Here is a 13,784-nt window from a genome sequence, read left to right on the forward strand (position 1 = left end):
AGTTAACATAATCATAGAATCTAGACCAAAAAAAGCTACAAACACAATGTGGTAACTTATTTCCTGCTAACTGCATTAATACAGAGTTTTGTTATTGCTTGGACAGACTTATACAACAAACATTCTTATCTGCTAGATAAMTGCAAAACCAAWTCCAGTTCAAGKACCATTAAACACAWAGTATSTCTTGACAAATAAAACAAACATAGTTCTTCCTAAGAAAACAAAAACAATTAAACCCCCCCAAAAAAGTCTGACTTAGATGTATTTTAGGTTTTATCCAAGACGCAGATGACCAAAAGAACCATTGAAGAGAATCTGAAGCCAAGGCACATGCAAGAAGGTGTTTGTTTTAGGCACATGACATTTCCTCACTGAAATCGAAATGGGATTCAAACAAACCCTTCAGATTAGACAAAATTGAATGTAATGTGCCACCTACCCCATAAATAAAACACCTTCAACAGTTTTTTAMCAACCCTATCCTACAGGAAGGTTCATTTGAAGACCATAGAGAGAGACATGCTTTAAACARAGGCAAACAAAACATGCCAAACACAACTGGTTTCTCCCACCAATTCCTCTCCACAGGAATCTGTGCCTCCAGTCCCCAGAAACTACAATTGTTGTGTAGCATAAATCAAAATACTTCGGTAAGCAACAGGTCCTTCAAGACAGTGATGAACAAAATCCCAGCATAGARACCCACATTTCTAACTTTCCCATTCTTATGCTGCATTAATCACTTCATTCCCAAAAAACTCAGTGAACAACTCATAAATGGAAAAGTTTATTTTGTATCTACAGTATATGAATYGTGCCAATGGTTACAGTGAGTGTCATCAAACAGAAAAACTATGGGAGGTAGATGATTCTTCACCCCTTTTTCACCATATCCTGATACCTGAGGCTATATTTTCCCAATCCTTGTTTCATGCTGTTGTACTGTAGAGSTAGAAGTTGCCACTTATTAGAGCTGCCATAAAAAAGACCTTTTTATTTTAAAATAAAGTCACCTATTTCTCAGATGATTTATGTAGTTGCTTCCAAAGCATGAAAGTAATGTTTAGGTTTCTCTGGAACTTGTACCATTAACTGCAGAACATGGGAGGAGGGAAGCAAAAGCTGGGTAACACCAACCTGTTGCAGAATAGATGTAGGAACATACAACCATGAGCAGAGGAAAGATGGGTCAGAAATAYTCCTGACAATGGGCAGAAAGGTCCTAGAGCTGGTGTAGCTCTCACCCAAAGTGAGAGGGCCACTCTCAGCCCCCAGTATGGGTTCAGGTGAGGGACAGGCCACCAGTCCAGGGAGCTCTGCTCACAAACCACYGCACTGCAGCCACGCCAGACCTCAGAACAGGGCTCCAGGGTGCTGATAAAAACCACAATTAAAGCACCCACACAACACTGAGCGGAAATTCTACAACAGCAGGACTACTCAAGTAGCTTTCTTCAAGTCAAATYTTATCACAATCTGACCAGCATTTGCTTATCAAGTTCTTCAACAAGACAGGCAAAAATAGGTCAAAGAAACCATCATGCATTTCTTTGGTGCCACACAGAATGTAATTTTGAATGCATTGAGTCATCTGCATCTTCCTCAGCCACTGCCAGCTGCAAATAATGGGGGCAGAAAGGAGAGTAAGGTATTTTTCCATTAGTGCCATTTGCTGCTGGTTCTACTCATACAGGCTGTACCACAATAGTAACACAAAGTAAAAACTGGAAACAGGTGACAAAAGGGAGAATAAATCCAGCTTAGCTGCTGAGTTAATAACCCTCACTTAGTAACCTSAATGTTAGCAACCCTCACTTTCAGGCACCAAAGCAGGGAAATAAATACCTTCCTTAAAAATCCCTGCCAATTCCTGTCAGTCTTACAGACTCATTTAATGGTCAGTGTCACTGAAGTCAGTAGAGTCACCAGTTTTGTAACTATTTATTAGCTGTCAGTAAGACCTGTGTGGGATGCTCAGGGGGTACCTCTCAGCACAGCATCCACCTTTCCATCCCCAGCCTCCCAGCAAGGGCAAAGTGTCCTCTCCAYTGCCTGGCATTTTCCATTAAGTCAAGCTGTAAGAACGCAGAGCTTATCACATCTTTGCTATTTAAACAAAATAGGTAGATATAACTGCCCTGTTCTAGTCTTGGGGCTGCACATATGTGTTCTGTATGGTGCAAATACACACACTGCTGGAACAGACACAGCAACTTACTGAGATCATATTTGTATGATTTTTAAATATTTTTTAAAAGCTATTGCTTCACTTAAAGAGAGTTCTCTACTCAGCTTTTAAAAAATAAGAAAAGTCAACACTTCTGATCTAGCTTTGTGTTTTCATCCATGTTCTCAGGCCAGCTGTGATGGAAACCCGGCTAGTCAAAACAATATTAAAACACAGTACTGTAAATCTGGTAACAAACAGATGAATTCATTAATTCATTAGTTTTAAAAAGTAAAGGTGTAGTCCTAAAATTTGTCAATTATCTGGTCTGCACAGMCTCTAGTTTAACTAGCCTGTTTGGCTATTTTTAAAACTGAAATTTTATTTTACCATTATCAGAATCAGTCTGTATCCTTTAAAACCCCATTTAATCATAGTTACAAGCAAACAAACATCCCACAAATACTAAAACAAGAAAGGAATTTTAATGAGAAAACAGCCAAGAACTTAACGTAGTCCTACGGAATCCACTGAAGTTTTTTGAGTTTGTTTTTGTTTAAAGGAAATGGTGTAAAATGTCCTTGCGATCCCAACGTTCCCAAGACTGTAACCCGAAGGCCCCCTTAGATGCCATGCCTTAAAAGGCAAAAATAGTCTAGACACCCTGGAGAAAGGGAACATTCAACCAAGAGATGCAGGCCAGGACATYGCAGAGCTCTGCCAGCTGCACAGGGAATGTGTGGAACCTCCGTGCTGGTCAGACTGGCTGGCGAGAGGGACACAGGAGTAACTCCACCRAAACAGAGCCCCCAGATGCCACTGCACAATTGCAAATCCCCCCACTGGGGGTTGATAACGGGACAGCAGCTCTGCCCAGCCTGCAGCAGGCTCAGCATGCACCCTGTGAAACCCTGCCAACAACAGGAGCCTCTGCAGGACTGCCCTCACCTCCAGAACATCCACTGCACAGCAGCCACTGCACACACGCCTGGCACTATGCAACAGCCCTGCTGTCAAAACAACTTAAAATGTTACTAATTGTAACATCAGAAAAACATTAAATATCACTTAGTTAAATTAAACATCACAGCTTTTAATAAAAGCTTTCATCTCCATTAGATAAAAAGTTTCTAAGTATTAAATGCAACAATTAGTTTCTTTTAGAAGAGCTTATCACAAAACTAAATAATCCATTCACGATGTTCAAGTGGCAGTATGAGTTTCTAGCAAGCAAATAATTTCCTGAGACAGAAGTTACTACAGATTGTTAAAGACTTGGAGGACTTCAGCATTTAATAATATTCACAACCATGCTCGTTGCTTTCTTGCCATGAGCATTYCAGTTAAAAAATGTACAAAAGTACAGAAAATTCCTAATATGGAAATGGTTGCAGTTGATTCATAAAATAATTTGGAAAAAAACCTGCCAGACCTGTTTTGAGTAGTGCTGTATCACTGGCASATTTACAGCATTTGAAAGTACCTCGGGTTAGCTTCAGCAAAAGTTAGAGCAGAAGCTGCATCTTGTGCAACTCAGACACAGCACAGGACGTGTTTCACCGCACTGGCACTGCCTGCTGGGCTTTTTTTCCTGGAATGAAGCACACAATCCCAACCAGTTCAGCCCTCTTGCAACCTGAACACTTCAGCAACGTCCACACAAGCTACAGAAAATCTGAAGATGTGTCAAGCGTCCACACTTGAACATCAAGTCACATAAAAAAAAAGGTTTCACTGGATGCTGGAACACTTATCTGGGTAAAAATGCATCATATCCTTCCACAAGCTAAGGTATTAACCACCAGAGCCTTAAATACAGTTCATTAAATAGCATTATCAGCAATCTGATACTCTGAGTTAGAATTCCCAGTTTGATTTGCAGATGGGGAGACTAAAACATTACAAATTACTCTGCTCACCTGAACCCATACTGGGGGCTGAGAGTGGCCCTCTCACTTTGGCTGGAGCTACACCAGCTCTAGGACCTTTCTGCCCATTGTCAGGARTATTTCTGACCCATCTTTCCTCTGCTCATGGTTGTATGTTCCTACATCTATTCTGCAACAGGTTGGTGTTACCCAGCTTTTGCTTCCCTCCTCCCATGTGCTGCAGTTAATGGTACAAGTTCCAGAGAAACCTAAACATTACTTTCATGCTTTGGAAGCAACTACATAARTCATCTGAGAAATAGGTGACTTTATTTTAAAATAAAAAGGTATTTTTTATGGCAGCTCTAATAAGTGGCAACTTCTAGCTCTACAGAACAACAGCAGTTGACCCATTGTTGTCTCTTCATTGTGCATTGTTTTCTTTGTATGCAAAATTTCAGTACAAAAATATTTGCTGAGGTCCAGAAGCAAGGCACACTTTGATGAAATGCAGTTTTGAGCATAGGATGATGATGATGGCTGCTGACAAATGTGCAAGTTGATTTGACAAAAAAATGCACTTACTCTCATCAGAAGTAACAGATTCCTCCAACACTGGTTACGTTACAAGAAAAACACAACCTCTTAAATTTCTAGTCCTCTCTTCTTATCTCAAGATGATAATTAAATCACTATAGAGCCTCATCAACAAGGACACTACTAGAAAGATTACAAGAAATAAATRTAGCTTTCCAATTACCAATACCGTTAAAACTACATTAGTGTAGTGCATCTATTACTATTGCACTGGYTCATAATGGGAGGACAAAAATACAGCATACTTGGTACAGACATTACAGGAATTTCTTCTGAAATCAGGATTTAAAAACCACCCACCATCTTTAAAGAGAGACATTTCTAGCAGGAATTTGGAGTTTGCTGGCAATAGGATATAATCCCACAGCCAGATGGCAGTTAAAGGCACACCATGAAAGACCAAAACCTATTCACCTTTCTGTGGGAAGACAGCCACAGTCACTTCTTTAGCTGTACACAGAAACAATAAAAAGCAAATCTAAACAGGGTTATCTCCTTATTCTTCCACAGTAAATGTTAGGATAAAAATAACACCACACAGCAGTGCAGATCCACAACCTTTAAAGAGAAATCTTTTTGAAGAAAAATCAAGAGTTCCAGAAACACTGAAGAGACATCTGAAGAGGATTTCTAAGCATATTTGTGCATTACAGATTTGATCCTCTCAGTATGGTATTATAACAGCCTTTTTYTAAGACCAAATGCCAAAGATCACCAGAATCCGCTGTGATACTCAACCTCTTCTGAACAAGCAGCTACAAATGCCACTGAAAATCAAAGCTCAGCATATGACACAAAAAAGCACAATGATTTCTTACATAAACACATTCTTGTTTGGAGAGTATAAGAGAATAAAAGATGGACGATGCAGTTAATCACACAGAGTAACTATAAATTACCAATGTGATCCTAGGATGAAAGAGAAGTGTCTGGAAAAGTGACATTGTACAGAGTGRAGGGACACAGTCCAAACATCACCCCTGTTCAGGCTGTGCCTGCTGAGAACCCACCTCRCCATCCCACGGGGCAAGGGAGGGTGGCAGACGGTCCTGAGAGCAGAGAGCCCCTTGTTCAGCACAGTCTGAACCATTTTTGCCCTGCCTTGTGCTGCAAGAACAGGCCTGGCTGAGGGCAGGAGGGGATGAGGAGGAGCTATAGCAAGTGGCAATGGTAACACGGGGACAAACAGCTRTAAAATTGCTTGAACTAAATCCACAGTGAAAAGGAGGAAGGTTTTTATCGCTCCAAAGTGCAGAATAAATGGACAGAATTAAACCTGAAGGTGAAACCATCACCTATGAATAAAAAAGGCAGGTACTGGGCTGCCTGGGACCCCAAGTTCTCTCTGAGGCTCGGGTGTGTCATGCAGTGCTCTGCATTTCCCCAGGAGCACCGAGTGTTTCCCACCAGCACCGATGGCCTGGCTGCTGGGAACTTACTGAGCTCAGAACAGCACCCGCTGCCCTCTGTTAACTCCCTGGAGCTGAATTACCACTGACAGAAAACCAAACGTCACAACAACCTATTCAAAAGCCATCTCCCTCTACTCACTGATCCAGTGACCCCTGGCAACTCCTCTAACTTACAGACGGCAGCTGCCTGTGAAGCATCCAGCTCCCTGCTSCAGCCACCCATTCCCAGCTGGGAATCACAACCACAGGTCTGCAAGGGCAAAAGAGCAGGCAAATCAGACAGGCCCTAAGATGGGGAACATCACACACAGATGGGAAGCTGGAGGCTCCATCTAATCCTCMCCTCCAGCTGAGATGCTGAGCTGAAGACACAAGAAGGCAGCAATAATTAAATAGATTACTGAACACCTCAGAACAACTTTCAACCAGATCCTACTAGTCAGCAATTAGCTTACTCCTTGGAATATAAATGTTATTACTCTAATTTTCTAATATAATTAACAATGAGAATTCTTAATAGTCTTACTACYCATGTAGGCATGCACTCCTAGCTTTTGAATTTTGTTTTTTTCATTGCAACAGAAYTTGACTGCAAAGAGTTTCATTCTAGTCTTGGCCCCGGCGACCCATTTCTGAATCTAGAAATGTATAAGGACAGTAAGCCACAAAACAACTTTTTTTCAATGTTCAGCTTCTCTCCGCCAATGAAGATGGAACTTTTTATTCTGAAAATTATGAACATCTGAACTGCTATTCCCCCCAGATTTCATTTAGCTCAAAATGCTGCCTCCCCTGACAGGCAGTATCAAATGCTACAGACAAGAAGACGAGAGCAAGCATGGAGTGATACTTCCCAGTGCACTCATCAGCATCTTGCAGCTCAGAGACCTCCCAAGCAGAAGTATTATCTTCTTTAAAAGGAATCTCTGATGGATTTTTGTAGCATTTGGAACAAATACACAACGAGAACAAAGTCTATGGCTGTCTGAGCCACAGAAGCTGTCACTAATCACCACAAATGCCATGCACCCTCTTTCAGCCAGTGCATGCTAAGGGCTTTGTGTCTCTTGCTGCTTCCACCAGAAGGGTGCTCTTTGATTCCAGTGCTCCAGGTAAACCATTCCTACTATCAATGTCAAAATAACTGATCAGGCATGATTCTTCCCACCAAGTGGCCCAGCTGTTAAAGGTGATATATGTCACTTTAAATCAAGAGCCTGTGCAAACYTGGCAGGATTCCAGTGAGAACCAACAGGGTTCCCAACAGGATCCTGCCTGGTTTCCTCATAACTCACTCGGTGGCCAGATGAACAGACCACCTGATGCTACACTCCCAGGAAAACGAGCAGCAGACAAAGGACAGCCACAACCAGCCATGGGAACTTCAGTAGGAAATACATCTATTCGCAGCATTAACGATAGTAAAATCCTTGGAGGTGAAGAATTACAACAATCAAGGAAAAATAATAATGATGCATTTAGAAAAGCTGAAGAGAAAACAAAAATGAAGAGGGGAAAAAGAAAAAGCAGGCAGTCTCATCTAAAATGAAACTATTTCCAGCAAAAAGGTGGTATCTGCTAACCAGCCCATCTCCTTTGGACAGAATGGGCCTCTCCTGACTCCTCACACAGTAAACACCTTTATTTAGGAAGCACTCAGGAAAAGGTGAGACTGTCCTKAGGAAACTAAAGGAAAAATATAACATATCATTTCAGTACGTCCACAGCAAAGTTTTCCAATGATATCCATTTCATCACTGTACAATAGTCTCCATGGGAAGTACTAAAGCCCTCAAAAGCATGAGAAACAAGTTAATGCCAGAAAGTMATGAGAATAAACTCTAAAGAACATTCCTGCTCCTGTCTCCAAGGACAGCCACCTCTCTCACACCTTCCATGAGAAAAGGTACTGCTCCACTTACATGTCAGAAAGTCAACTGAGACAACTTCTCCAAAGGAAAAGCATTTCTTTGGTTAGCACACAAGTGTACTGGYTTCTTCCTGACTTCCATTTCGAGTTCAAGTCTCATTAAAACAAAACCAAAAGGCACAAACCAAACACTGGGCGCTCCAAAGTACCTTAAGTCTTCTTCCCCCTCCATTTCCCTTTGTGCCATTAACTTCCCACCTCTCTGGTGACAGCCTCAGGTGACTCAGCCATGCCAGAAGCCCTAAAAACTTTTTCTGATGTTGCCCAAYACTCCCCACCTTCCTCCAAGCTGCTGCTGTAAAGAGGCTATGGCTGTATCCCCAGCACAGCAGCTGTTTTCCTCACAGATCCCAACAGACACACACAACTATTTCAAACAGTGACAGACAGACAAGACTCCTTYCTGAAAAGCTCACCTACCTCACAATAACATTGTCAAAACCAGGGAAATTGGTTCAATGTYAAGCTGTTCCACATGGGCCCTTTTCCCTACTCCCTCACTGTTCCTCACACTGCCATTACTGACCACTGGCAGGCAGATCCAAGGACTAGGAACTCTTCAGCTTGGCCATAAAGAGGAGTTACAAGCCTTAAATTGTACAGTTTTCTAGTCTGCAACCAAATCTAAACTTAGCAAAATTCAAAACAAGGCTCGGAAATAAGCTGCACAATACTATACATGAAACATTATCAAAACCTATTATGTTGGTGATCCTTCAAAGGACACTTTGCAGCATATTCTCCTGAAATGTTAACAGATAAGAGTTAAAACTATTGCCCCCGCTAGCAGCATTTAAATTACTCCATAKGCCTACAATATCATAAAGGTTTCCCTCTTGTAACAACCCCTTTATTTGAATCCATAAAGATAAATCTGCAACAAATTAGCAGAGCCCTACACCTATTTTAAGTGATGTGGGGTTTTCCCCATTCCCTGTTCCTCCTGCTTTTGACAGTCAAAATGGGCATTTGGAAGCAGGGCCATCCAAGCCACAAAGTGCAGCAGTTTTCCTTCACACAGCACCACGGGCCAGTTTGTGAGAATCCCTTCAACCAAARRTTAGAACAAGCAGCAATGTCTGCATYGAGCTGATATTTTGCCTGCCAATCACAAACAAATCMTGATGCTAAAWGAAGCACATGCACTGTAATATTTCCTGTAACATTCTTTTTATTAGAATACATTTAGAGACTTTTATCTTAACCAGTACTTGGCCTTTTCTTTTTTGTAATGTTTTTTTTTTTGTGTGTGTGTGCCAGGAGTTGCTTCTTGTTTTTAAGAGATAGAGTTCTACACTACAGACTTTGTTACACTTCAGTTCCTACAGTATTTYGGTAAAGGTATTATTGAATATTGCAATTGAAATAATTATACTTGGCAAATAAGCAACCTAAGCACCCAGTGGAATGTGCTCTCTCTTCTTTCTTTTCCAACACCTGCTCAATTTTCCATTGSTTTGCAAATGACAGTAGTTTGCTCTTCCATTACCATGAATGAGGAGCTTTTTTTGAGTACAAGTAACAAGGCTGAGGTGGTGCACAGCCTTCCACCCTACACTATCCAAAATAATTTCTCCTTAACTGCTGCCCCCTCTGGATTCATACACTCCTACGAACCACATGCAATACCTCAGATCATTCTCATGAATAGGGCACAAAACATGGCTCAGGTCCTCTGAAGACACTACTCTGCACAGACAAATCCTACTAACGATGTACTGGGAGCAACAGTGACTTTGTCCAGAGACAAGGAAACATCTTTAACTCCAGCAGAGTGTGGTTTTCCCCCATCTTTCTTAGCATGACTTAAAAACTCASGAGGTGAACTCCAGGTATATTTGGAGTTTGTTCCAAGCAAATCAGATTTAATAATAAAGGATTCAGTTACGATCAGTAATTACTCATTTTAATGACAAGCTTTAAACATGACTTGCCACAGTTATTAGTGAAAGGATCTGCAGTAGAAACTGAAACAAAAATCCCGAGGGCAGATTATTTCAGTGTACCAGGCAGCACCACCCCAGGATTTCCACCACAGCTTTTAACAGCTCGAAGACAGGTAGATGTTGCACAGTGATGACAGATCCTTTGGCTGCAGTCCTGAACACACACAATGCAAACACTGCAGGTCCCTGWTGTTTGACTATGGGGTAGCGTGCTCACTGCTACCACTTGCAGAGCACAGATTCTACCTTATGCTGAGGAGATGAGAAGAAAACAAATCACCCTTCCAAATCCCGAGCATTCATAAAAAATGGTCACACATTCATCAGCATAGCCCTCTCTAAACCTGTGTGCAGCTGAAACTGGGATATTTCCAATGTGGTTTTCCATGTGCAAGCTCTGCCTTGTACTAAACAGCAGTGGTTTAAAATGCTGAAGTTATATATATAAAACATTAAAATGTTTCTAACATCACAGGTCTCAAAGAACTCGTCCATTTCGTAGTACTCTGTAAGAAATTACTTAATAATCTATTTCAAGATGATTACCATTTTCATAAAATACCTCTTTTCCTAATATCCTGAAGACCACATTTGTTGATTTGAAAAATACAAATATCCAGTGACTTGAAAAGCAGAACAGATGAATGCAAACATAACCATCAGCACCACAGAAACKGCTGAAATGCTTTGGTGTTTATTACGTCTTTCACTGCCGGGGTGGTCCAAGCCTTGCACGGGCTCCATCAAACCGAACAGTTCAGGTACTCAAAGTATCCGAACAAACACAGTTCACGTTTAATTTCTCAATACGAAACCRTACGTTTGCTGTTTGGGATTTTTTTAAGGATTTMTTTCCTTTTATTCCGGGCATTTAAGCCAAGTTCAGCCCGCTAAGGGCAAGCAGGCGAGCGAGGATGCGAGCTCCGGGAGGCACCGGGCGGGTCCCGGCCGAACACCCGCGGGGCCTCAGCCAGGCACGGCCGGGAGGAGCCCCCGGGCACCGCGGYGCCCCTGCACGGGCTGAGAACGTGYGGAACCGGCTACTGAGCTGCTGCCTGCTGCAATTCCTTGGCCCTGCAGCGGTGATTTGTCTGGCACGCCGGTGATCCGCGGGCACACGGCCGAGGTGAAAGGCGCTCCGGCAGCGCCACACGGCCCCGGCCGGGCTCGGCCCTCACACCGACCCGGGACCCGCCCGGCAGCCCCGCTCCCCGCCGCGGTACTCACCACCTCGGCCAGCTTCAGCCTGCCCAGGGTGCTCCGCAGGTAGTCCAGGTCACAGCGCAGGCCGCCCAGCCCGCGGCGCTGGCTGACGGGCTCCGTGGTGGGCTGGTAGGGGCTGCTGGCCGCCGAGATCATGGAGGCGCTGGACGCCTCGCCATCGAAACCCTCCAGGTCATCGCCGTTCCTCATGGTGCCGGTGCCGCCGGGGGGTGGCCGCGGGCTCCTGCCCGAGCGCCGTGCTCAGCTAAGGCAGAGAGGGCTGCATGGCCGCCCCGCGCCCACCTCAGGCGGAGCGGCGCGGGGAGCGCCCGGGCAGCATCGCGCGGAGCGGGGCCGCGCTGCGGTGCGGGGAGGCGAGGAGCGGTACCCGGTGCGCTGCAGAGAGAGCGGGGCGGTGCGGAGAGGCGAGGAGCGGTACCCGGTGCGGTGCAGAGAGACGCGGGGCGGTGCGGAGCGGTGCGCGGAGCGGTGCCGCGCTGTCCCGGAGCGGAGCCGTGCCCCGGCCGCGGGCGCGCAGCCCTGAACGCCGCACCCCGCCCCGCAGCTCGGGGGCACCCTCCCGGCTCCGCCGCCCCGATTCCAATCCCGGTTCCAATCCCGGTTCTGATCCCTATCCCGGTTCTGATTGTGATTCCGATCCCGATCCCGGTCCTCGTCCCGGTCCCGGCAGAGCAGCCCAGCTCCGAGCACCGMCGCCGCGGCCGCTCCTCCCCCTGCGCGGAGCGGAAAGGGCGGGCAGACCCGCCCCGGAGGGCGCACAGCCGGGCGGTGCCTGCGCCGCGCCCGCCCCGGGGGGGAGGGACCCGCACCTGCCCCGGACACCGCGGCTCCCTGTGCCCTCCCGCCCGCGGCCGCTCGGCTCTCTGAGTACACCGCTGGCAGCGGGACGCGCTTAGGGCTCTGAGCTCGCCCCTCGCAGAGCACTGAGCTCCGGCAGCCGCCCCGGGCTCACGGCCGAGYCCCTGCGCTCGCACTGCGCCCCAGCGGCTCCGGCAGCGGAAGCCTCCGGGCTGTTCTGCCACGAGTGTTGTGTTCCGAAACGGTGACGTTCTCCAAGTTATTCTTGACTGGCTRTCAATCGGGTTTTGGAGGTACTTTTTCTTTTAATGTGTCACGACAATTAAATTCAAATTGCAACATAACCTGGCAAATCCAGGTGAATGAAATGTAGCTGAGTGATTTTAACACAGCCAGACCTCTGCATACCATGAAGTTGAAGTGTTCAGTGCTGTATCTTGTGATCTGCCATCATTGTGAACCAGGCTGTGAGAGACCACTAYTCCTTATCACTGACAGTCTATACTGTCACCTCCTCCGCATTACAAGACTTTAACACGCTAATTCTTCTACGGTCTTCTTCTAGTCTCCAAGAGTCTAACTTACTGCCATTCTTCATGAGGACTGTGAATTATCCACTTTGGGATTTCATTTCCACACAGTTACCTGTGTGTTTTACTTCGGTCTCCCTTTAAGTTCCCTTGAAGCTCCTTTAATCCTTCTTTTCACAGGTTCTGTACATGTSATTTTAAATTTCAAGATATTTTCCTTCTTTCATTTGGCCTCAGAATAAACATCCCCAAAGAAGGAGGGGCAAGGAGAGAACCAGGAAAAGAGTCAAGGGTTTGTTCACCACTGCCAGTCATGGCTTGGTTAACTGGAACCACAGCTGACTGTGCTGTGTCCTTCCACAGCTGCTCTGCTACACCCTGGTACTGGGAGAGGCCAATTTCTCAAGATGAACAGTTGGAAAAGAAAACCATTGTGCTTCAGTGAAGGATGAGTGGCAGGGAAAGAAAAAAAAAAACTAAAGAAACATGAGCAAAGCCTGGAGAAGGAGGGTAACTCTGTTGCTTGGGTCACGCGAACCTGGCCAAACAATAGGAAACCATATTGTGAGGGGGAAATCCTGCTTTGGCACAGCCTGGGCTAATAGCTATCTCAGTTCAGTTCCTGTATAACTCTGGGGAAATCAGAACTCTCACAAAGCTCTTTTTCTTGCAGGAAGTATCCTGAGTATGTGGTTGTCACTATGGAGAGCATCTCTGGGTTGCAACCTAGGGCTCCATGGCTGTTTCAGGAAAACAGGTAATGCATGTTTACCTGCAAAGACATTTAGCCTTTTTTTGAAGTATAGTTTTCTGAACTGCTGTGGCAGTTCTAGAAAACTGTCCTGAGAAAAACAAGRAAAACATTTTTGAAATATCCAATTGAGTATTATTTTTGGTCAATCTTTTGCAGTTCTGACCAAAACACACCAGTGTTGAAAGAGAATGAAGAGGTGGTGTTGAAGAAGGACAAAGGGGAAAGATGGTTGAGTGTTTTAGCAAAAAAAGGAGGTGGTAGGAGGCCTTTATTCTGGCTGTTTGCTTCATACCTCCTGCACACCCCTCTGCAAACTTCTTAATCACTTCCTTTTCCCCTGGAGTGGAGGACRTGAAGTGTGAATGTATTTAAACCATGAGAGCAGTTTGGTGGCACTGGGAGATGCAGACACACTGAACCCCTCTGTTTTGGGCAGCCAATTCCCAGGGTAGGGTGAGCACAATGAGCGAGCTTTGCTCCAGCAAAGTGTCCATGGAGCAAGAGGGGGACCTGGTCCTGGTGTGTGCTGAGTGTCCCAGCTGGCAGGGCAGCTCC

General features: G+C 45.1%; 1 protein-coding gene and 1 long non-coding RNA gene across 3 annotated transcripts in view; one reads left to right on the forward strand and one right to left on the reverse strand.

The window, feature by feature from the left end:
* The window catches only part of CMTM4 (CKLF like MARVEL transmembrane domain containing 4), a 29,019-nt gene extending 17,160 nt beyond the window's left edge, over positions 1-11,859 (reverse strand). The window contains exon 1 of the mRNA XM_057372666.1: positions 11,151-11,859. Coding sequence (XP_057228649.1) covers positions 11,151-11,336 — 186 coding nt within the window. The 5' untranslated portion in view covers positions 11,337-11,859. The remainder of the gene's footprint in view (positions 1-11,150) is intronic.
* Positions 11,860-11,972: 113 nt separating this feature from the next.
* Positions 11,973-13,784, forward strand: part of LOC130577377 (uncharacterized) — a 6,374-nt gene continuing 4,562 nt past the window's right edge. For both annotated transcript variants that reach the window (XR_008965762.1, XR_008965761.1), the window contains exons 1-2: positions 11,973-12,238; positions 13,149-13,232. This is a non-coding gene — a long non-coding RNA (uncharacterized LOC130577377). The remainder of the gene's footprint in view (positions 12,239-13,148; positions 13,233-13,784) is intronic.

Source organism: Malurus melanocephalus, unplaced genomic scaffold, assembly GCF_030028575.1.
Source record: "Malurus melanocephalus ecotype Western Australia unplaced genomic scaffold, MMel_1.1 scaffold_176, whole genome shotgun sequence".
Classification (NCBI taxonomy): Eukaryota; Metazoa; Chordata; class Aves; order Passeriformes; family Maluridae; genus Malurus; species Malurus melanocephalus.